The 25641-nt window shown below is 36.2% G+C and overlaps 1 protein-coding gene across 1 annotated transcript in view; it reads left to right on the top strand.

The window, feature by feature from the left end:
• Nucleotides 1-295: 295 nt before the first annotated feature.
• ddx27 (DEAD (Asp-Glu-Ala-Asp) box polypeptide 27) overlaps nucleotides 296-25641 on the top strand; it is a 26226-nt gene continuing 880 nt past the window's right edge. The window contains 20 exon segments of the mRNA NM_001002869.1: nucleotides 296-561; nucleotides 1083-1235; nucleotides 1334-1393; nucleotides 3666-3873; nucleotides 5840-5889; nucleotides 6000-6083; nucleotides 9387-9492; nucleotides 9930-10103; nucleotides 12760-12910; nucleotides 12989-13088; nucleotides 13206-13347; nucleotides 17655-17808; nucleotides 17891-17972; nucleotides 19894-20071; nucleotides 21787-21893; nucleotides 23368-23464; nucleotides 23592-23683; nucleotides 23802-23922; nucleotides 24539-24635; nucleotides 24712-24783. Of these exon segments, the coding sequence (NP_001002869.1) occupies nucleotides 487-561; nucleotides 1083-1235; nucleotides 1334-1393; nucleotides 3666-3873; nucleotides 5840-5889; nucleotides 6000-6083; nucleotides 9387-9492; nucleotides 9930-10103; nucleotides 12760-12910; nucleotides 12989-13088; nucleotides 13206-13347; nucleotides 17655-17808; nucleotides 17891-17972; nucleotides 19894-20071; nucleotides 21787-21893; nucleotides 23368-23464; nucleotides 23592-23683; nucleotides 23802-23922; nucleotides 24539-24635; nucleotides 24712-24783 (2303 nt within the window). The 5' untranslated portion in view covers nucleotides 296-486.

The raw sequence follows: 25641 nt of genomic DNA, 5'->3' as shown, positions 1-25641 counted from the left end.
GGATCAATAACTGGCTTTACTTTTCAGGTGGAGCACTGAAGCCAAATAAAAACATGTTTACACACAGAAATCAGTATTCTTTCTTTGTGTTTATGGATTTTAATATCTTTATTAATTTATTTAGACCAGCCTTCTTAGCAAATTACATAGATTAAATATAATTTTCATTATCGTTATACATTTTATGAAACATCCGATTTTACGATTTTCGTCCTCCCCACCTGTAGGCGTCACTAACGCAACTATCAACCACGAGGCGCGTGAGAGTGACGCACTTCTGCTTTTTCCGCGACACACGTGTGTTTACGAACATGCAGCTCCGATAGTGTGTCAATGTTTGTGGTTTATTAAACTGTACGATCAGATTTGTTTTTTTATACATACACATGTAGGTAAAGATATAGACTCTGCACACTATTAACTGTATCATAACGTTAACCAGCCTGTAAAGTTTGTTAAGGCGCCTCAGCGCAGTCGTTTTCAGACATGGATCTGATCAGAACTATTGATGATGATGAAGAGGTCCCAGAAGAGCCGGATTCAGGATCTGATGATGAAGCTGTGAGTTCAACTACTCTTTACATACTGTCAGAAACAACTTAATAGTGTTTTATTAGACATGTACCACGGTAAAACTGCGCTTTCTGTCCATAATTCTTATGTTTTGTACTTCAATAGTCGATTATCTGCATATATACTGTAGTAATACAGTGCTTTATACATGTGCGTCTTGCTAAAACGATGCTATTTTGTGATATACCATGGTAATATTGGTGTTTGAGCCTCATGTTATAGTAATACCATGATATTGGGTGAGTATACATGTAATGCTATGGTATCTGGATGTATTAATCAACATACTATGGTAATAACAAGTCATTTTAGGGTCAGTTTATAGTTGTAAAAAGTGGAATAGCTTCATGTATTATTGAAATATTATATGGTCTTATGATCATACCACTTTCTGATAGCTGTTTGACCCTCATGTTATAGTAATACCATGATATTGTTGACTATACATACACATACATGGATTTATAAATGCATTTAGAGCAGTTGTTGTGTATTTTGTGTGTGTTTAGGATCAGCCCATCGTGTTGAAGAGTAAAGAGAAGCAGGCTCTGAAGGCCCGCGGCTCAGGACACTTCAATGCAGACTTTGATTTTGGCGAGCGGGATGGCCTGTACAGCGCTGACTGGGCCATGGCGGATGTGATGGCGCAGCTGAAGAAGAGGGTCTGTCAGATTCACGCACAGCACACACACATTCAACACACTGTTATGTCTATATCAGGCCTAATCTGCGTCATTTTTTTGAAATCTGCTTTTTACAGAAAGCACCCACAACCTTGGATGAGAAGATTGAGAAAGTGCGGAAAAAGCGTAAAGTTGAGGTAAAGAAAAGTGTGGATTTTTATAAAATCTGTTTAAAGAGTGGCTTGTGTTTGGAAACTAACTGTAATTTAATGAAGGAAAGGATAAATAGGCTTTATTAAATCTTCAAAAGTCTTTATTTTAAAGCTATAAGAAAAATGACTGAATAAATTTGCTGCTCATTGCATGCCAAAAAAAAACTGGTGCAAAAATTGTGCTCCAGATCTCTTTCAAAGACTTTTATTTTTTATTTTTTTACCAAATTAATGTTTTATCTAAAGCAGTGGTTCTCAAACTTTTTTCATCAAGTTCCACCTTAGAAAAAAATTGTCTCTCCAAGAACCACCAAAATGAGCAGCATTGAAATACAGTAGCGTAGTTGGCCCAGTAAAGCAGCTACAACTCTGCACAGTTAAAAAACCTGGCAGATTACCTCAGAAATATAGGCTATATATAATATATGGCATATTATATACTTCATTTTTAATAAATTTTGAATTATATGTAGCATGTACATGACATTTTTCATTCCTCCATGTACCACTAGAAGGAAGCCCACGTACCACTAGTGGTACACGTACCACAGTTTGAGAACCACTGATCTAAAGCACATCAACAATTATTCTTATGATAGTTGTTGAGTGAACAAGAAAAATAATAATGCATTGGATATTTTATTCAGAAAATAATGACACTTTAAAAGTAGTTCAGCTTTTCAAATTATAAAAAGCCTAATAATAAATTAATTAAAGTCATTTTAATGGATAAAATAAATGTACACATTTTTTCCTCGATTTTGTACATCATCTTATTAGCTTTTGGCTGAAGCCTGTGATTTCTGGTCAAATAAAAGCTGGTTTAATAAAAGTAACTATGTCGGAATTTAAGAATAGTATATGAATAGTTTCAGGCTGAACTGTACATACACTCACCAGCCACTTTATTAGGTACACCTGTCTAACTGCTTGTGAAAGCAAATTTCTAATCAGCCAATCACATGGCAGCAACTCAATGCATTTAGGCATGTAGACATGGTCAAGACGATCTGCTGCTGTTTAAACTGAGCATCAGAATGAGGAAGAAAGCGGATTTAAGTGACTTTGAATGTGGCATGGTTGTTGGCGCCAGATGGACTGCTCTGAGTATTTCAGAAACTGCTGATCTACTGGGATTTTCACGCACAGCCATCTCTAGGGTTCACGGAGAATGGTCTGAATGAGAGGAAATATCCAGTGAGCGGCAGTTCTGTGGGCGCAAATGCCTTGTTGATGTCAGAGGAGAATGGCCAGACTGGTTCCAGCTGATAGAAAGGCAACAGTAACTCAAATAAGCACTCGATACAACCGAGCTCTGCAGAAGAGCATCTCTGAACACACAACACGTCCAACCTTGAGGCGGATGGGCTACAGCAGCAGAAGACCACACCGGGTGCAGCTCCTGTCAGCTAAGAACAGGAAACTGAGGCTACAATTCACACAGACTCACCAAAACTGGACAATAGAAGATTGGAGAAACGTTGCCTGCTCTGATGAGTCTCCATTTCTGCTGCCACATTCGGATGCTCGGGTCAGAATTTGGCATCAGCAACATGAAAGCATGGATCCATCCTGCCTTTTGTCAACGGTTCAGGCTGGTGGTGGTGGTGTAATGGTGTGGGGGAGATTTTCTTGGCACACTTTGGGCACATTAGTACCAAATGAGCATCAACGCCACAGCCTACCTGAGTATTGCTGCTGACCATGTCCATCCCTTTATGAGCACAGTGTCTCCATCTTCTGATGGCTACTTCCAGCAGGATGACTCATCATTTCATAAAGCGTGAATCATCTCAGACTGGTTTCTTGAACATGACAATGAGTTCACTGCACTCAAATGGCCTCCACAGTCACCAGACCTCAATCCAATAGAGCACCTTTTAGATGTGGTGGAACGGGAGATTGGCATCATGGATGTGCAGCCGACAAATCTGCAGCAACTGCGTGATAATATCGTGTCAATATCGAGCAAAATCTCTGAGGAATATTTCCAGTAGCGTGTTAAATCTATGCCATGAAGATTTAGGCAGTTCTGAATGCAAAAGTGGGTCCAACCCGGCACTAGTAATGTGTACCTAATAAAGTGTACTATTCAGAAAGGGTAACATGCTTTCAATATATATGTAAATAAATTGATAAATGTTGCTAAAAGCCAGAGTAGCTAGAGGGTGTAAAATATTCAGAATTGAACTCAAGCATTGCTTTAATAAGAGTAAATCTGTTATTAAAAACAAATTATGTTTAAATGTGTCTTAAGGAGAAATCTCAAAAGGAAAACAAGAAAACAGAAACTTCAGCCTCTAAAAAACATGATGACCAAGAGGAGGAGGAGGAGGAGGATGATGATGAGGAGGAGGAGGATATTGATGCGGATGACAATGATGCAGATGAAGTATCAGGTGGAGGTGATGATGATGATGAGGATGAGTTCTCATCAGCTGATGAAGAGGTGCTCAAAAAAGCAGGTTTGTGCAGTAGATCTGCTAATGAAAGTATTAAACATTGGTAACACTAAATAAGGTTGTATTAGTTTATGTTAGTTAATTCTAGGGATGCACCGAATATTCGGCAACCGAACTTATTCGGCCGAAAATAGTCAAAAAAGCCATTTCGGTGTTCGGCCGAATAAGTAAAAAGGCCGAATAAATTTTGCCGAACAATGACGCTTTTAATGATGTGATCAAATAGTAACCCGCGTAGAGTGAGAGGCGCGCGCTTTATGCAGCAAACATGTCAGCAGTGTGGAAGCGCTTTAAAGTGTAAGAGAAAGAGGCAAAAACGGCCGTTTGCAGACACTGTTCTGCTGAGTTGTCCAGAGGAAAGTTCTCTGTCTTCTCGCCCCCTTTGAGCAGATAACAATAGAGATAAGCTAATCTCTGGCATACATCATACATTTACTTGCAGCACTAAAGCGTTTTTTAAACAAAGAGGCTGACACAGACCACGGGGTGAAAACAGCTAAAAGTGCGCTCTTAGAAGCTGTCAGGGCACGATTTAGTCAGGCGGACTCAGAACACCTGTACTTCATCGCGACTGTGCTTGATCCGCGATATAAAAGATCATTACTTGGATATGGGAAAAAAGCTGCGCACACGAGAAATGATCCAGGCCGAGTTGGACTTGGGAAAGCCGCTAGGTATTGGAGACGGTCAGGTGATGCACAGCGCAGGAGATGAAAACAGCGCAGGGAGTAAACGGGCTCGTACTACAGATGAGCCGCGACTGTTTAGTGCTGCATCTCATGTCATTGATGAGAAGAGGAACCGACTTTCATGCGAGACAGCAGAGAAGCTACTTTTTATAAAGAAGAACCTGCCACTTTTCCTGAAGAAGTAGGCTAAGTAGGCTTATGTCTTGGACAGTTATTCATTTGTTGTCATCCACATTTTTTGCCCCATTCAATGCACATTTGTTGTTGTAGACATAGTTACATTCTTTCAGCAGTCAGTTATAGGCCTAACATAGGCTATTCAAGAAGGGGGGCTTCAAAGATGGCCAATTAATTTTTATTTTATTTTACTAATTTATTTATTTTAAGTTATATTGTGCTTTGTTTGTATATTATCTGCTGGAATGTTTAAAAAATGTTCAGTGTTATTTTTGAAATTGTATTTTTGTTATTTGATTTATTTCTCTTAAAAGCAACACAAAATAGTAAAAAGATAGTTTTTACTATTTAATTATTGTAATGGTGAAAAAATTGGCAAACTAAATGGAAAAAAATGCAAAACACCGTATTCAGCCTTCGGCCAAGCAATTCATTATTATTCGGCTTCGGCCAAGAATTTCATTTCGGTGCATCCCTAGTTAATTCATTCACTAACATGAACAAACAATGGACAATACATTCACTATAGTATTTGTTCATGTTCGTTAATGAAAATACAGCTGTTGGTTCATGTTAACTTACAGTGCCATAGCTAATGTTAACGAGCATGACTTTGTATGTTAATAATGCATTAGTAAATAGTGAATTATGATTAATAAATGCCCTACAGGTATTGTTCATAGTTAGTTCATGTTAGTAAATATATGAACCAATTAAACCTCATAGTTGGCATTTCTGTGTGGAGCTTGCATGTTCTCCCCGTGTTGGTGTGGGTTTCCTCCGGGTGCTCCGGTTTCCCCCACAGTCCAAACACATGCGCTATAGGGGAATTGACAAAAGCTAAATTTGCCGTAGTGTATGTGTGTGAATGAGTGTGTATGGGTGTTTCCCTGTGATGGGTTGCAGCTGAAAGGGCATCCACTGTGTAAAACATATGCTATATAAGTTTGACAGTTCATTCCGCTGTGGTGATCCCAGAATAATAAAGAGACTAAGCAGAAAAGAAAATGAATGAGTGAATGAAACCGTATTGTAAAGTGTGACTGAAGCACTTTATTGTTGCCTTCTATAAACAGTTTTGATATTTATATTGTTTCTTCCAGACACTTTAAGAGAAAAGCAGAAGAAAGGAAAGAGGAAAATGGCAGACACAGTGAGTATGAGAGCCCTCTTGAGATGTAAACTGAGTTTTCCATTATAATTCTTTCTGCTTGTGATGTTCTGATGGTTTTCTCAGTGTTTTAACGTCTTCATCTTCTCCAGACTGAAGGCTTTTTTGAAGACGCGTCTCAGTATGATGAGAATCTCACCTTCCAGGACATGAATCTGTCCAGACCTTTGCTGAAGGTGAGCCTGACTGCATTCATTATCAATTAGACATCATTAAACATCAGCGTTTGTGATGAAGCTTCAAGAGTCTTTTTAAATTGATTAATTTTTCTCATTTCTCCTGCTCTATTACAACCCCAAACCAGAAAAAGTTGGAACTGTATGGAAAACGCAAAGCAAAAGAAGTGATTTCTAAGTGATATTTGACTTGTATTTTATTATAGACAATATAACAAGCATTATTTGATGTGTTTCTCGTAATATTCGTTGTTTGATTCCTATTTTGGCTCTTGCAACACATTTCAAAAGAGTTGTGACAGTTCAGCATTTAGCACTTTGTAATGTTGCCATTATTTTCACAACACTTAACAGACATTTAGGGACTGAAGACACCAAGTGATGAAGTGTTTCATGTGTAATTTTGTCCCATTCTTCCTGCAAACAAGTCTTAAGGTGGGCAACAGTACGCGGTCTTCATTGTTGCATTTTGCACTTCAAAATGCACCACACATTCTCTATTGGAGACAGGTCGGGACTGCAGGCAGGCCAGTCCCCAGTATCCTCTTCTTCAGCAGCCACTACTTTGTAATGTGTGTTGAATGTGGTTTTGCATTGTCTTGTTAAAATATGCATGGGCGTCCCTGGGGGGAATACAGAGTTAAACATAAAACAGTAATCACCTTATTCTTTGCTGACGAGCAGGCGCTGCCATTTGAATCTTTTTGGCACGAGACTATTGGTCTCATTCACTTCTATTCATTTTTAGACATTAAAAACTGCTCGTTTCTCTGTATAATGTTCCAAACTGATATTTCCTTATTATATTATTCTACTTGGTCTGTATAGTCATGCAAACATTTGTTTGTAGAGCAAGTAGTTTGACCGTTTTTTGCCGTTTATTATTCCTAGTCATTTCTCCCATGGGCGACTGAATCGGAAGTTCTAAGACAATCGCGAGAAATAGGCGCACTTCCGCATTTTAGAATAAGGTCAGTAGAAGGGAATTACAACAACAATTAAATGCATTTAACTCGAGCATATTGCATTAAGTATTTTTTTCAGCAGTTGAAATGTTTTAATGCTTTAACATTGCTCTGTATTGAAATCAGGGAATCATAAAACAAATAAATCAGTGAAGAAGAGTTTACAGTTTGAGACAGTCATCATACATTTTGTTGTTTTAATGTGCTACTTTCCAAATAACATAAGGATTTTAGCAATTTTGTTCAATACCAAAAGTTCAGAGGAAAATCTAATCTTTTCTTGACCCATTGTTCTAAATTGTACTTTTATTTAGTTGAAATATTATTACTTTAGTTTTGTTGTAAATGGCATGGCACCAAAAGAACGACACACTTTACATATTTTTGCTGCAAGATACTGTTGGAGCTAATTTCTCTTGCATCCTAATGTAATAGCATTTTTTTGTTGATCAATTATTTATCGAATAAAAAAAAATTTAATCTAAGTGAGTGGTTTTTAGAGCTAGTTCAAAAGGCCACTGTGTAAATGTGTTTTAAAGGGGACCTATCAGCCAAAAATCAGTTTTATAAGAGGTTTAAACACAGTTGTGTGTCAGAAGGTCTGTCAATATATCCAGCCTCTAATGGTCAGAAATGTATTAGTTTTATTGTTTATAATCAGACTTGATGAAAACAGTCTGCAGAAACACTTTGATTGACATTCTCTCTTTGTACGTGTCATAAGAGGGGGAAAGCCCCGCCCACTTGTGACCATCTCTCCCTCATTAGCATAGAACATCAAGTCTAGTTTTCGAATCTGCCACTATGCTGACACAGGCATTTGTAGCTCCGCCATTTAAAAAAAAATGCACAATCTCATTTGCATTTAAAGTGACAGTCACCTAAACTCCACCATTAAATTCAAAGCCTAAAAGGGTCAGTTTCAGAGAGTTAGAAGATATTATTTGTGTTATTTTGAGCTGAAACTTCACACACACAGTTTTGGGGGATCATAGACTTGTTTTGCATCTTGTAAAAAGTGGCATAATGGGTCTCCTTTAAAGGGCCATGAAACCCCCTCGTTTCAGCAGGGTGTTTTCACACCTCTACTTTGGAAAAAGTCAGAAAACTGCGTGGGCGTGTCCAGCTCTGTTTAGGGGGGGAGTGTCGGAGGAACTGGGATGGTGTGGGAATGTTTACATGGACATTACATGGACACTGTGTTTACATGGACATCTGTAGTCAAATTATTTGCCAAATTATTAAATGGTGGACTTTAACTGCAGTTTGGCTCTTTCATTCAGGGAATTCATTCATGCCCCTCACGACAAACGAGATATTTGATTTGAGGAGCTGCTCTAAGCGTGTACTTTTCATGCAATGTTTGATACCGCACGGCGAATGAGAGAAAAAACCCTCCGCATTTCCCGGAAACTTAGATGCACACGGCAGGTAGCTTCAGAAAGCCGCGTGTGTTATTCCGGTCACAAAATGCGGTGAAAATCCTACACGAGGTTAAAGTTTGGTTATGGTGCTAACATGTTTACACTTAGTGCAATAGTTAGTTCGATACGAACAAACTGAATAAACAAAGAGCACTGCTCGCTCACTTACCAAATCTGTAGAGACAGGACAATCACCAGCAACTAGAGCCGCGTCTTTATTAAGAGGAGACTACAAGTGAATCCGGATCTCAGCGTTTGCAGATGAGAACAGCTCTCAGGTAAACAATGTTCCTCCTCAGACACGTAAGTTATTGTTGTCGAGCGTCGCGTACACTGTTAATCCACACGTGACTCCAGCTGTGCTCTCACAGAGAGAAAATGAAAACAAAACTTAACTGCAGCAAACTATAAAAGCAACACTTCACGCTTGTTTTGCCAACACAACGTGGCGTCTCTGTCATCTAAACACTGTGACAGTAATGAATATTAATGAAGTTGCACAATAGAGCGCGCTGATTGGTTTGAACCAAGCCTTACTCATGCATTAATGCAGCACACTGTAAGACGTAATAAGACACACTCTGGCACAGACGTCCAGTCTGCATGCTGGAATACACGCTATTATGTCATGACCGTGACGCAGCTTCAAAAATTTTAAACCGGAAGTATGAATTTGCTTGAAATAACGCAAAAACAACCAATTTACACTTTTTAGTGAAATATAGGTGTCCTAATAGTGTTTTTAGCTGTGTGGGATACGACTGTCAACAGCTCAAAAAATGTGTTTTGGTGTTTCGTGACCCTTTAATAATATGTGGCTAGAGCAGAAGATATGTAGAGTATTTGACCGCAGCAGCTGAATGCAGTTCTGATGCAAATCTTTCTCCTGGTCTTCTGTGTGTGTGTTTATTCAGGCCATCTCTACTATGGGCTTCAAGCAGCCCACTCCCATCCAGAAAGCCTGTGTTCCGGTGGGTCTTCTGGGTAAAGATATCTGCGCATGTGCTGCGACCGGCACCGGTGAGCTCATGCTTCTGGCTTATTCATTTAACCACATTAATTTAATTAGACCTCACGTTGTGTCAATCGCACTGACACACTGCCTCAGACACTTTGCATTTGGGCATAATCAATAAATCAATCATCGACAGTAAAAATAAAAGGTTGGTCCTTTTCCCAACAGGGAAAACCAGCAACAATCAAGAATGCAGGATTATATGCTGTCATGGCTTTGCAATCAAAAAATGTTAATATAATGGAAGTCAATGGGGCAAAAACAGCCACCAACATAACGAAAGGGGAGTCAATTTGAACGGTACACAAGGGTTAAATGTAACTCTTAATAACCTGCAGATACCCTGGTATATCGTCAGTCTTGGTTTAGAAGTAACTGGGGACTTTACTCATGAATCTACAGTGTGTGACGTGTTTGGATGCTGTGTGTGTGTGTTTCTCAGGAAAGACGGCGGCCTTTATGTTGCCGGTTTTGGAGCGTCTGATCTATAAGCCGCGGGAGACTCAAGTCACGCGTGTGCTGGTTCTGGTGCCCACCAGAGAGCTGGGTATCCAAGTTCACACAGTGGCCCGTCAGCTGGCCCAGTTCACCACCATCAGCACATGCCTGGCAGTCGGTAAGAGACTTTAATTTGCATTAATTCAACAATGAACCATCTTTTAATAAAAACAAAATTAATACTTTACCCTAAAATTAATTCATTTAGATTTCATGGCCACCTAGTTTTTAGCTTATTGTTATATATTCAGGGTTCTTACGGTCATGGAAAACCTGCAGAAGACATGGAATTTAGACATGGCATTTTCCAGGCCTGGAAAAGTTTTGGAAAAACTGATAAAACCCACAAAGTTTTGGAAAGGTCATTGAAATTAGTTAAAAAAAATAAACCCGTTTACTTGAATATAGGCTTGTTGTCTTTACTTCTTTTAAGCCCTTGGCCAAAAACATGCTCCCACATTAATAGTGCTGTGGAAGCATCATCTAAATAAATTATACATAGATATAAAAATAAATTTAAACTAAATGGATTGTTGTGTGTCTTATTATATGCTGTAATAAATTTAAACATGTATTGGTTTTCTTATTATTTACCAAACGTACATCAAACATTAGGCCATGAAAATTTACGTCAAAGTCTTGGAAAAGTCATGGAATTTTAGTAGTAAAGATGTGTATGAACCCTGTATATTTTAATAACCATATTTTAATTTAACTCTTTTAAGGGTTTCATACATTTGTCACATGCTTTTGCCACTTTCATTGTTGATGGTTCTTGAAATAATTGATTTTGGAGGTACAATTATTTATATTTTAGTAACTTTCATTCAGCTTAAGTTGGGTGAAAATGCTTGTTTAAAGTTTATCTAATATATATATATATATTAGAGATGTAACGGTATTGTAAATATCGTCATACCGCAATAGCAATTTTTTTAATATAACCATAGTTGCATGACTCGATTAAAAACTAGGTCTTCTGAGAAAATTTGCTCAGGCGAATGAAGCGAACGGGAGGTAGCGGGAACTACAATTCCCATCAGCCCAGGCGTGGCCATCATCCTTTGCGGTCTGTTGTCACTACAGATCCAGTAATGCAGAAATGGAGTGTGTTGCTAGTAGCGGGATGAAAAAGAGCTGGAAATGATCAAACCTAAAGCGGGTTTTAAATCGGACGTGTGGAAGCATTTCGGTTTCTTTCTAAAAAGATACGAAAAAGGAGAAAAGGTGACGGACAAAGACAAAAACAGTATGCAGGCACTGCCAGACTGTGGTGAAATATAAGTCGGGGAATACGACTAAAAACAGTCATGGGGACTGCAGAACACAGCACACTTGTTAGATTGATGCAGACATTGACTTGTACCGCAAAGAGACCTCTACCTTACTCATGGCTTGTCCTCTCAAGTGGGGGAAAGACAATGCACAACGTTACCCACTGCTGTCAACCTGGGCCAAGTCATATCTCTCTGTCCCAGAAACCTCAGTCCCAAATGAGAGGGTTTTTTTCTGTTGCAGGGGACATTGTAAACGCTTGGAGATCCCAGCTTTAACCAGATTATATTTACATGATAATTTTCCTTTAAAGCCATCTCTATCTAAGTGAGTGAGTGATTAAATGTTGAATGTGATGAGTTTTCAACAATACTAAATTGAAACTTTATTTTTTTTTTTACATGGTTTAATAATTTTTTGTTATTAAAATTGAAAAATTGAAGTTCCTGTTTCAAAGCTTACAGATAGATGGCTAATTTATATGTCATTGACACTTTTGGCACTTTTTTGGAGTATTTTCATTAGTTTTGTTTTTCCTGTAAATTATTTAATAAATACCGTACCGTGCCATTCATACTGAGGTATGTATTCATACATCCCTAATATATATATATATATATATATATATATATATATATATATATATATATATATATATATATATATATATATAATGTCACACGGTATATCATTTCAGCATCAATATCGCAATGTGCACATCTGCAATAGTCACATCACAGGATCTGAATGTTGAGCTGGGATCATATTGTTTAGGATTAGCCACAGTTAAAAATAGACTAAGATTCTGGAGTTACTGCAGAGTTTAACCATGATGGAGTAAAAGTTGATCATTTGCACAGGTTTTTAAGTGCTAAGAGAGTTTAAATCATTCAGTCATGAGCAATTTTACCATTTATAAGTTAAATAGAAAATAATTTCATTGAACTATTCAAGCGGCAAAGTCTTTGCAGTGTTGTTTAATGCTTGATTTCAGTTTCTGTACCTGAATACAATATGACTTGAGCACTGTTCATTTCACTTTTAGATTAGCTCTATGACACTTAGCTGTGCTTGGAATTTGTTTATTACATTATTTTATGCATGATTTGTTCCTCAACAAAATAATGCCAATCAATTGAAAATGATTAAATTGTTTCCAAATAGAGCTCTTCAATTTATGTGGGGATGTTGTATTTATATTGTGAAATATATTGCAGAAATACAAAATATTTCAATGTCGGATTTTTCCAACTATTATTATTTTTTAATAAACTAAAACTACTTTTAGTAGTTTGTTAAAGTAGCAAATTTGTGTAATAGTATGGGCTTTTAATAGTACTTTACCCTGTAAATAGTTTCATCTTGTGATAGTGGCTGTTCTACTGTCCATTGCATTTAAAGAAATATGACGTCTGTATTGGGAATATGATCCAGCATTAGATGCAGTGTGTTATGAATGTAGTCATGAGTGTTGTGTTGTGTTTTGTGGTCTCTGTCAGGTGGTCTGGATCTGAAGTCTCAGGAAGCAGCTCTAAGAGCAGGACCGGACGTCCTGATCGCCACACCAGGACGGCTGATCGACCATCTGCACAACACGCCATCATTCGAGCTCAGTCAGATCGAGATCCTCATCCTGGACGAGGCTGACAGGTGACTGGAAACTTCCTTAAACACCCAGATTTACTAAAGTGTGTCTGGTTGTTTACTCCTGTGTGCGTTGTGTGTCAGGATGCTGGACGAGTACTTCGAGGAGCAGATGAAGGAGATCATCCGGATGTGTGCCTATCAGAGACAGACCATGCTGTTCTCAGCCACCATGAGTGAGGAGGTGAGTGCACTAAAAAGGGTTGTCATCACAATGGTTATGTGCCACATGACACTATTTTTGTTTCTGAATGTCAGCAGGACTGATCTGCATTGGTGTGTTTTAAAAATGTCTCATCAGGTGAAGGATCTGGCATCCGTGTCTCTTAAACAGCCGGTGAGGATCTTCGTGAACAGTAACACAGACGTGGCGCCGTATCTCAGACAAGAGTTTGTGAGGATCAGACCAAATAAAGAAGGAGACCGAGAGGCAATTGTTGCAGGTAAAGTGCACTAGTGAGTGCTCTTGATAGTCTGCTGTCTACATAAGTTCTTCTAATTTAATTGCATTCGTATAGATTTGTGAATGCAAGTGCTTTTAATGACCAGAAACTCTGAATCCAAGTTACTTGACATTGATTTCTAGTAGAATTACCACAAAATATGCACATTTATTTTACATCACATTCAGATATCTACATTTAATATTATATATATAGTGATTATACTAATACTATAGTACTATAACCTATGTATATTATTAGTGTAGGCTGGTTAATGCTGATTCATATTTTATATGACATTTTATTTAAATTTTCAATATAAATGTAATGTTAGAGTTTTTTTGTCTTATTTTTTTGTACATAATTTCTTACATATTTTTATCCAGTTTATTTATTTTTATTTTATTTATTTTAAATTCATACGATATCAGAAAGGGTCGTGGCTGGAATAAAAATAGGACAATAAAATAAAAATAATACAAAAAAGGCTGAAGTGAAATATATAGTTATTGTTTTCAATTAAATTTGTCTATTTGAAATGTATATTTACATTTTTTTATGCATAATCTTAATATTACTAATTTTAAAAATGCATAATCACACAGAAAATTTGCACATTTATTTTACACCATGTTCAAATATCTACAATTAATCATAAAAAATTGTGAGTATTATTTTAGTATGATTTATATGATGTTGATTCATATTTTTTTCAATTTTGAATATAAATCTTATGAGTATTTTATTTATTTATTTTTTATTAAGATGTTAAGAAGCAGAGATGTATAGTAACGAAGTACAACTACTTCACTACTGTACTTAAGTACTAAAAGGCAGTATCTGTGCTCTACTGGAGTATTGTTTATTTCTCCTACTTCCACTTTTACTTCAGCACATATTTTCGATGAGTTTAATACTTTTACTCTGATAGATTTTTTATGTGCTGCATCGTTACTTGTTACTAGGGGTGTCAAAATTAATGATATCGGTTCAGTAATAGATCATAACCGGTTATTACAAACTGACATAATTTATCTCCTATTCGCAATGTCGCAGTAGGATACTATGGCGAAGGAGGCGAGAGCGAGTAAATAACACTCTTACTACAATGAAGGCCGCACAGCACACGAGCCGCTATTTCACTACTACTGGGAAATACTGTAAAACTCCATCTTTACCTCCCTGTCTCTCTCTCTCTCTCTCTCTCTCTCTCTCTTACACTTTGGACATTTGAACCGCTGGCCTGTTTGTGAGGTGACTTTTCCTCTCCTCTCGGCTGTTAAAGTGATACTTGAGGATCCTGACACGAGCGAGCCTGGGGTGTAGTGATGGGAAGGCCCGATCTTTTTACTGACTCAGATCTTTGAAGCTGCGTCCCAAATGGCACACTATACACTATGCACTCATGCACTATGTACTTATGCACTTACACACTCAACAGGAAAGTATATGTATGTAGTGTTGTCCCAAATGGCACACTAATGTTTTTTTACTAAGCGGAAATTCAAACCGTTTCCCTGATGACGTTTGACGGTTGCCAAATCATTGAAATAAATGACCAAACTATCAAATAAAACCTGCCGTGAGTATTGCCGCATTCACCATCGGGAGGCGCTATAATCACTCTCGTAGGAGAATTTTGCTTTCACCATCCAAAATAAATAAAGTTATTCAACATGTGCGTCCGATAGCTCCGCCCCTTCCGCTACGTAAGCAAACCTGCGGTCGTTGAGTGCGTGAAGTGTCCATCATTCCACACTTCATTTTAGCGGCTGAATGAGTGCATCATCCGGGTAATTGAAGTGCTCTTATTATTTTTAGAGTTTTTAGTGTGAACGCACTACTTACACTATTTATACTACAAAATGGCGTAGAATAGTGCATAAGTATGCGATTTGGGACGCAGCTTGAGTCTCGTTCATCAAGATGAACGAATCTTTTTTCGAGTCATTTGGTTCATTTGGTTCAATTTGACAAAATATTAAAATGTTATGAATTGCTTCCAAACACATCTACAACTAGCCCAAATGTTTGATTGCACGACAAATAAGTCATAAGTAGAATATAAGAAGGAGAAAATAATAATTCAATGTTTACCTGCTCTTTTGTCTATGAAGGCATGTTGTCTGTTTGCTCAGCTCACCTCTTCATGTCTTCAAATGTCAGGGGTTCATTCACATTACACTGACAGTCACATATAATCTTAATCAATGCACAGTCTAAGCTGATAGGAGCCATGACCGTTCGCTCATCACGTGACAGAATGACTCAAACCCGAGGACTCGAGAGAAGAACGGTTCAATTATTTTTCCAGCTCTAAACACGTATGATTGGCCCGATAGGAACGAGTGATTCAGACCCGATAGAGAACTTCGAGAGGTGAGCGGATCAATTCTTTTTCCGGCTCTAAACGCATATGATTGGCTTCTGCCAATGTGATGAAGACTTGAAATTAACGATACTACCTGCACAAATGTGCGCACGCGCGGATGAACGAATCACTCCTTGAGAGGACTCGTAGTTCCCGAGTCATATTGAAAATTCGTTCAAAAAGTGTGTCTATTATGGATGACCTGTAATAACCGTGTATTATGTGTGTACAGACTGGAACCGCGACTGTTTTTCCCGCCATCGCTGAACAGCGCTTTCATTTCAAAAGCCAATCACAGCCCTTTCTGTTGAGCAGGTGAAGACAAAAACCAATCATAGGGGTGTAAGACCTCGTCTGTCAGCACTCAAAAAGCAAGCGGGATCATATTTACATGAGTTTATTTGCTATAAATGCTCACGCTGTCTTCTGTGCGTGTGTTGGAGTTTTGTTTGATAAATTCAGAAAGAGTGTTTTCTTTGAGCAGGTCAAATTAAATGTACAGTTCATAGATCTGTGTTAAAGGACAAAATTGTATTACAAACAATATATAAATTAATATATTTGTATATTTTAATTAAAAAAAATCTTGTGTTGTAAAGAAAAAAATCTAATTATGTATGGAAGACATCTTCAATGCACCAAGATATCGAATTGAACCGAATCGATGGCATGATAATCATAAAGCCCCATTTACACGGGGCTTCATCGTCAACGCTTGACTGAAGGCGTGTCTGAAGTTGGGGCTGAAGCGATCGTCATAGCAGCATCAGCCAATGACATTCAGTCAGCAATAGGCCACTGTTTAGCAGGTGTATTTGCATACAGTGATCTGATTGGCTGACGCTTCAGTTGGCGCTTAAAGTTGAGCAAGTCCCAACTTCTGCAGCGAGCAACGCCTCTGAAGCGTCGCCGATGGATCCACAATGCAGTTCGTCAACGCCTGACGTCACCCATTCAAAAGGGGGAATGGGGCATAACCGAACCAAACCGTGAGACCAGTGTAAATTCACACCCCTACTCCTACAATTATAGACCTTTTTCTTGGCTGCTGCATGGAGGGCGCCATAGTGACCAGCGTTTTCCGGTAGAATGCTTAGAACTTCCGTTTACAACCGGTAATCTGCCATCTGAAAATGGGTTTCAATAGCGTTTTGAGTGGATTACGGAGTGTTTTTGTGACAGACAACTTTGAAAGGTGTGTGTTAAAACCGTTATCTGTCAGATCTGTGGTTCAAGCATGAGAGAAAAACAGTATCATAAGCCATGTTTCTTTTCATTCTGCTCAATCACGTGCAACTAAAAAAGATATTTAAATAAACAGAACAATATGACGTCTTTTGACTGCTTTCTTTAATAACTACATTGCACAATACTTGTACTTTTGCTTTCAGTACTTGAGTTGTACATTTCGAAATAAACTATTTGCAAGACTTGAGTACTAAAAATGTTGATTACTTTATTACTTCCACTTAAGTATGGTGCTTAAAGAGCACTTTTGCTTCTACTCAAGTCACATTTGATAGAGCACTTGTACTTTTACTTAAGTCTGGGTCTCTAGTACTTTATACAACTCTGATAAGAAGGCAATAAAAAGTAAATAAATCTAAATAAAATTAAGATACTGGATGTAAGGATACAATAAAATAAGATGATAAAATAAAAAAAAGCTTAGGTAAAATAAAAAATGCATGCAATATTAATTTAATTTAGTCTATTTTAAATGTATATTTAATTGTTTTGCTATTTAATAGTTTATTTCTTTATACCAACACAGATTGCAGTGCATTCTGATATTACATATTCATGAGTGATACATGCGACGTCCAAAAATTAGGCATTTAATGTGGATATAAATAATAAAATGCTGTGTAGTTTTGGATTGGATTTTAGTTCTCCATCATGTGCATTAAATCCAGTCTCTGTCCTCCCTCCGCAGCTCTTCTTACCAGAACCTTCCAGGATCACGTGATGCTCTTTACGCAGACTAAGAAACAGGCTCATCGCATGCACATCCTGCTGGGGCTGATGGGACTGAAGGTCGGAGAGCTTCACGGAAACCTGTCGCAGACGCAGAGATTGGAGAGTCTGAGGTGCTGAGAAGAGCTGCGGGAAATATAAACACAAACGTATTACATCCAACGAAACACTGAACGCTTCCTCATTGTGTTTCAGGCGCTTCAAGGATGAGCAGATCGATATTTTAGTAGCCACAGATGTTGCTGCCAGAGGTCTGGATATAGAGGGAGTCAAAACTGTGAGTTTAGTTTCTACATGATATCAGTGTTACTGTATTCCTGCACAAGTCAATAAAATAAACGTTATGTAGAGAAACAGAGTCAGGCCTTTTAGATGAAAGCTCTTTGGCCTTCACCTTTCATTAGTGCTGTCAAATGATTAATCACGTCAAAAATAAAAGTTCATATGAAGAGTTCAGATGCAAAAACACCTAAAAGCCATCTGAAACTTTCCTCTAAAATGAGCATTTTCATCAGGCTTCTGTTTGTATGTTCAGTTATATCACTTTTATGGCAAAGTAAAAGTCCTTTTCCTGTTCTTCAAAGTGAAATATCTCAATATAAACAAAGGAGGCTGAGAAAAATGTGAAAATTTCTGACGGCACTTAGAGGTTTTTGCACCTGAACTCTTCAAATATACTGTGTATTATGAACATGTCAATGTACGGAGTAAAATGCATAGATATTTATTTAACATTTGTATTGTGTAAATATTTTATTCAAAATGATTTTCAAATATAAAATTTCACGCGTGCGTGTGTATATAGTTACACACGTGGTATAGAATAAATGTACATGCATGCATGGTAAAATGCTGAAATATTTTCACATATATTTAAGTGTGTGTGTGTGTGTGTGTGTGTGTGTGTGTGTGTGTGTGTGTGTGTGTGTGTGTGTGTGTGTGTGTGTGTGGAATTTGTGTTTTCTGAATATTTGAAAATATTTTCCTCATATGTTCATGCATAAGTGTATTTATATATTTTACTTATTGTATTTATGTTTGTAATTATTATATATACATGATATATATGCACAGTATGAACAAACTTTTAAATACTAAAACATATTTAGTTTTTTGTGCATTATGTAAATATAAATGCACACACATACATAGTAAAATGTATATATATACACACACACACACACACACATACATGTATTTATATATACATAATATTTATGTACAGTGCAAAAACTTATTAACAAACTTATTTCGCATGTGCATTAATTCCATCAAAAATATTGTGATTTCACAACACAATATTCATATTGTGTATTATGTATATAGAAATGCACACATACATAATAAAAAGCAAAAACATTTGTATATTTATATTTGTTTATATATATATATAATTTGTGTGGTGTAAATATTTCATTACAGAATAAAAACAATTCTTAAATGTATGTATGTGTGAACGTATGTACTGTATGTGTGTTTATGCACAGTGCATAAAATCATTATATAAATACAAACTTTTTTTTGTGTTACATTATTCACATCAAAAAGAAACGTATGTATAATGTGTGTTTACTGTGTAATGTGTGTTTACTGTGTGTGTGTGTGTGTGTGTGTGTATATATATATATATATATATATATATATATATATATATATATATATATATATATATATATATATATATATGCACACATAGTAAAATGCACACATATTTACATGAATATTTAATTTGTATTGTGTAAATATTTTATTTAAAATTACAGTTCTCAAATATATAGATGCATGAGTGTATTTATATATACATTTTATATGCAGCAAATACTTTTATTTTGCACATGGATTAAAAAAGGTTTTATTTGCATAATATATGTGTGTAATATGTGTGTGTGTGTGTGTGTGTGTGTGTGTGTGTGTGTGTGTGTGTGTGTGTGTGTGTGTGTGTGTGTGTGTGTGTGTGTGTGTATATATATATATATATATATATAATTGCACACACATGCACAGTAAAATGCAAAAGTAAATGTGTGTATTATTTTTGTTTATTTTAGCATAAAAATATGTAAATTATTTGCATATAATTTACACAGAAACCTTAGATAAACACACCTTTATTTTGCATGCATCAATGATTGCATGATTTAATTTTTTTTCTCTTTTTTTCTCTGATGTGTCTCATCCAAGTGTATTTGTGTTTGCAGGTGATAAACTTCACGATGCCCAACACAGTGAAGCATTACGTGCACAGAGTGGGCCGAACGGCTCGTGCAGGGAAAGTGGGCCGCTCTGTGTCTCTGGTGGGAGAAACCGAGAGGAAGATGCTGAAGGAGATTGTTAAAAAAGCCAAATTCCCCGTCAAAGCTCGGGTCATTCCTCAAGGTAAACGCATCTTCTGTTGAATTAAACCTGCTCAGTTATGGTGCAGATCCATTTTGTGGCGTTTTTTTTTAATTTATTAATCTTTCAAACTGATTTATTTATCGACTAAATCATAATCAACTTTGTTACTATGCTTTTTTTCACAATTAAAAATATTAATGACATTTAAGCCACACTATTTATTTTTATTTTTCTATTTATTTATTTATTTATTTATTTATTTTTTATTATTATTATTTTCCTTTTTCTCTTATTGTACTTGCCAAAGTTGATACTGTCTATACTTTTTGAAATGTAATTCTGTTTTGTCTTCTTTTTTGCTGTAATTTGCCATAAAAGTCATTAAAAAAAAATTTAAAAAAATATTAATAAAATATTATAAATTAATATAAAGCAGGTTAAATAAATTAATATAAATATATGTAACATACTTATTTTGTTAAACCACCCATGATATCTTTAAATAATTCATTTGATGTCAGTCTTTGTCATTTTGTAGTGTAATTTATTGATGATTACAGTATTTGTTCATATTTTAATTGGTTTTCTTTTAGGTTTACAGTTGGAATTTTATTTTGTAACTCGTCTTTTATTTATTTGCATTTTGCATTTGTATTTTTCTTTCTGTGTAGCTTCAGTAATAGCTCTAGCTTTAACTTTTCAGTAATTTGTAGAGGTGTGAACCTATACTGGTCTCACGGTTCGGTTCGGTTACGATTATCATGCCATCGATTCAATTCGATATCCCGGTGCATCACGGTGCATTGACGATGCTTTCCATATACAGTGTTATATTTTAGGGGGGAGGCTATAACAAGCTGTCTGTATAAACACACAGCACCACACTGTCTCTCATTCAAACACGTACACAAACATAGACATCAACAAACAAACACACACACACCAACACTCACACACACACACACACACACACATACACTCAAGCCTTCACAACAGGGAGAGCTCGCGCTGAGCAGAGCAGAAAAACGAAACAAAAAATGAAGCAGTTTTCCGACGGTCCCTTACTGAGAGCTCCTCTCAGCGCGAGCTCTACCGGCTAAACACATATTGCGAGGGCTTAAACGGAGCAGACAGTGCTTGTAATGTCGAGCGAAAAAAAAAAGAAAGACAGCTGTGAAACATAACCAGCTTTGTCTTTTTGTAGGAAACACACTTTAGATCTTTTTAGGGTAAGAGGTTTTTGAGTTATTGCCGCTATAACTGAATGTGTGTCAGGAATATCTTAAACAAAACCAACTGAACCGGGCTCATTTCTGGCGCCCTCCTGAATGTACTGCGCACTTAGTGCCTATGGAGCGTTGGCTGAGTGTTGTAAATACTCACGCTCGCCTCCCTCGCGACAGAGTGCATAGGAGATAAATGACGTCAGTACATAATAACCGGTTATGATGATTACTGAACCGATACCGAATTGTCCGCGTCAGCATCGCGCTGCACAGAAAAAACAATTAATTTTGACACCCCTAGTAATTTGACTGCAATTTAACTTAATTGTTTTATTAGTTTTTCCATTCACTACATCAAATGCATTATATATCATTTTATTCTGCCATCTTAGTTATTAAAAATACTAACTATTTTAATAGTTTTGTTCCACTAATCTCAGTGCATTCTGGGATTGCGCATCTATGCATGATGCATTAAAGTGATCTTCTAATTCTGGCATTGAAATGCGCTTTTGCGTGTTCTCTCAGAGGTGATCCTGAAGTTTCGGGATCTGATTGAGAAGCTGGAGAAGGACGTGTACGCTGTGTTATGCTTGGAGAAGGAGGAGAAGGAAATGGCCCATTCAGAGGCACAGGTCTGACTCTCGCATTCATTCAGAAATTATATATGCAATAGGGCTGCACGATATTGAAAAATACTGACATTGCTATATTGAGTTTTTACTGCGATTTATATATTGCAATATGAATATTTCATAAGATGAGCCGATTTGGATATAATTCCTAATCTTATATCGGTTGGAAGTATTTGTAGGAAATATTTTTAGTATATCAAAAAGTGTTGTTATGATGACATCTGACTAGCTAATCCAGCGAAAAATCACTAAAATGCAGTATTTAAATCTCATAGTTAAATAAAAATTGAGGCGTAAAACTGCAAAAAGTTCCACTCTTTGAGAAAAAAAGAACCACCTCTTTCACCAGGCTGGCTATAGGCCTGTTTGCTTTTCTCCTGAACTTGAAAATATGATTGGCAATATCATAGAAATGCTATATAAGGATCGTCTAGGGCAGTGTTTCTTAACTGGTGGGTCGTGACCCAAAAGTGGGTCACCGGATCATTTTCAGTGGGTCACGGAGTGTGTGATCAAAAAAAACAACAAAAGTTTAAAATGTAATATATGTTGCTTATACCGGACTTTTATTTTGAAATGCGTGCGTGACAACCTTACCGTTTTACATGTGAAATTTCATTTAATTATTGCAACAAATATGTCGAAGCGCAAATACAACTCCGAATATGTAAAGTATGGCTATATATACCGACAAAATAGATTTAAAGCCTCAGTGTCATATGTAGTGAGCTGCTTTCACAAGAGAGCATGATACCTTCTAAATTAAAACAACATTTAGAAATCAGAAAACATGTTTTCTTAACAGTATTTGTGTTTTTACTTTGTAATATTTCTATAATTTGATCCATTTTGTAAATGACAGCAATAAAATAGTTTATTTGTACGTCTTGGTGATGTTCTTATGATTTATCTGTCACTACTTGTGTATGGTAACAAGTAAATACAAATTAATTATAATTTCTAAAGTTGTATTATAGTTCCTAAAAACTTGGGCCGCGGCTTGATGACCATGTGAAAATGTGGGTCCCATGGCCAAACCAGCTGAGAACCCCTGGTCTAGGGCAGGGGTGTCCAAACTCGGCCCTGGATGGCCGGTGTCCCGCATATTTTAGTTCCAACCCCAATTAAACTCACCTGAACCAGCTAATCAAGCTCTTTCTAGGCATACTAGAAGCTTCCAGGTAGGTGTTTTGAAGGAAGTTGGAGCAAAACTATGCAGGACACCGGCCCTCCAAAACTGTGTTTAGACACCCCTGGTCTGGGGGGTCGAATCGAGATCACGATCTTTGTGTCGATTAATCGTGCAGCTCTATTCTGAACTCTTTCATGGGTAATTATAATCCCAGTTTGGCGTGGCAGATCTTGCGATGTGACCATTGCAGATGCACGCATTGTGATATCGATGCTGAAACCATATATTGTGCAGCCATAATTTCCATGCATCACCTGACTTCATGTTTCTGCTGGTGTTCAGATCAGCTCCGCTCAGAAGAGATTAACAAAGAGCGAAGAGGAGAAGCAGCTGCCGAGGACATGGTTTCAGACCAATGAGGAGAGAAAGAAAGATCGCAGTGAGTTTGATCAATCCTTCTGCATACCGTAGTCTTTAAAGTAGTCTCATAAACAGTGTATTTACATTTAGTATTTGCAGTTGGTCAAAGTGATTAGCCTTCCTGAGTTTGATGTTTTTGGTGACAGTGGCAAAGGCTCTGCAGGACTTTGATTTGGCTCTGAGAGGGAAGAAAAAGCGTGCACAGTTCCTGAAGCAGGGCAAGAGGAAAGAGTTAACCGTAAGATCATCTCCCTCTTGCTGGCTTTAGCTTCTTTAAATGTTTGTCCCACATTTGTGGATCATATTTCTTCTCGCACTGTATGACATGTTGACCAGTGTGTCTCTGTCTCCATCAGGCTGAAGAGAGAGCTCAGTTCGAGGTGCTGAAATCTCAGATGTTTGCTGAACGAGCAGCCAAACGTGAACGCAAGCAGAAGAGAGCCAGAGCCATTCCTGAAGACCAACCCGACAAGAAAGGTCAGACGATGCATTTAATTACCTCATGCATGCGGTTTTACACTACAAATGTGGTGTAGTGATGGTATACGTAGATCGCTAGGCGACAATGAACCGTTTTCTCAGAGGATAACAAGCTGACAAAACATTGCTGCAGCTCTGATACAGGTTTCCTTCATGGAGGAAATGTAAAAGCACTGCAGTGTTTGGGTGTTCTGTGTTTGTCTGAGGTAATTAGTTATTGAATCTATCATGTTTAGAAATGTCTTCTCTCTGTCAAACAGAAATTGGAGAAAAATATAAGAATTCAAATTTAACAGGGGGGTCAATAATTATATCTTCAACTGTACACAATATGCAGAAATGTATTGATTGATAAAGTCGGGGTCTAGTGTTTATTGACAACTCAAGGCTTTGCACATTAGACGAACACATTCTCTTCACAAATGTTTTTGAATGCAAAACTAAATGATAAATTGCCAGCTTAGCATAATTTAGCAATATTTTCTTGTTATTGCGTTAAATTCAGCAATCACAAAATCCTTGAGAGTCTGACTCACTATCAGATAATGTACCTTCAGCACGATCGGCTGATTTAAAATCAAACTCTGACTGATATTTTTTCCTCTTCGTTCAGCTTTGAAGAAGAACGCTGGGAAAGCTGGCAAGAAGTCTGTGTTTGACAAGGAGCTCACAAACACCAGCAAGAAAAACCTGAAGCAGTACAGAGCCGGGTGTGTGACGCTACACTTGAGGATTAATTATCATGTGTTCTTGTCTCTGGTTTAATGCTGATTTACTCTGTTTTAGACCTTCCTTCGAGGACCGCAAGAGACTCGGACTTCCCAACAAAAAAGGAGGACGATTCAAGTCAAAGGCCAAGTATGATTCATGACAATGCTGACTATATATATATATATATATATATATATATATATATATATATATATATATATATATATTAAATATATATACATATGTATCTTAAATAATTAATTAAAATATATATTTTACTAATTTTTCCTTAATAGATTAATTAATTATTTTTTATTTGTTTATTTTTATTTATTAATTTATTTAATGTCATTTATTTATGATTATTTAATTACATTTATTTAATAATACATTTATTTATCTATTTGTTTTATTTGATAATGGTTTTATTTATTTATTTTTATTTAATTTATTATTATTTTTAAATAATTAATCTATTTAATTGTTATATTTATTTGTTTTTATTTATTTGATGAAGTATTTATTTATTTTTATTTAATTAAATATTTTTTATATAATTAATATAATTGGTTTTATTTATTTGTTTTTATTTATTTGATCATGTATTTTTTTTATTTATGTAATTTATTATTATTATTTTTTAAGTATTTAATCTTTTTAATTGGTTTTATTTATTTATTTGTTTTTATTTATTTGATAATGTATTTATTTAATTTATTATTATTATTTTTTAAATAATCTATTTAATTGGTTATATATTTATTTGTTTTTATTTATTTGATAATGTATTTATTTTTTTATTTAATTTATTATTTTTAAAAATAATTAATCTATTTAATTGGTTTTATTTATTTGATAATGTATTTATTTTTATTTATTTAATTTATTTTTTAAAAATAATTATTTTATTTAATTGGTTTTATTTATTTATTTGTTTTTATTTATTTGATAATGTATTTATTTAATTTATTATTAGTATTTTAAAATAATTAATCTATTTAATTG

This window comes from Danio rerio, chromosome 6 (genome assembly GCF_052040795.2).
Source record: "Danio rerio strain M-AB ecotype USA chromosome 6, GRCz13ab, whole genome shotgun sequence".
NCBI lineage: Eukaryota > Metazoa > Chordata > Actinopteri > Cypriniformes > Danionidae > Danio > Danio rerio.
This window is presented reverse-complemented; position numbering and strand designations above follow the sequence as displayed.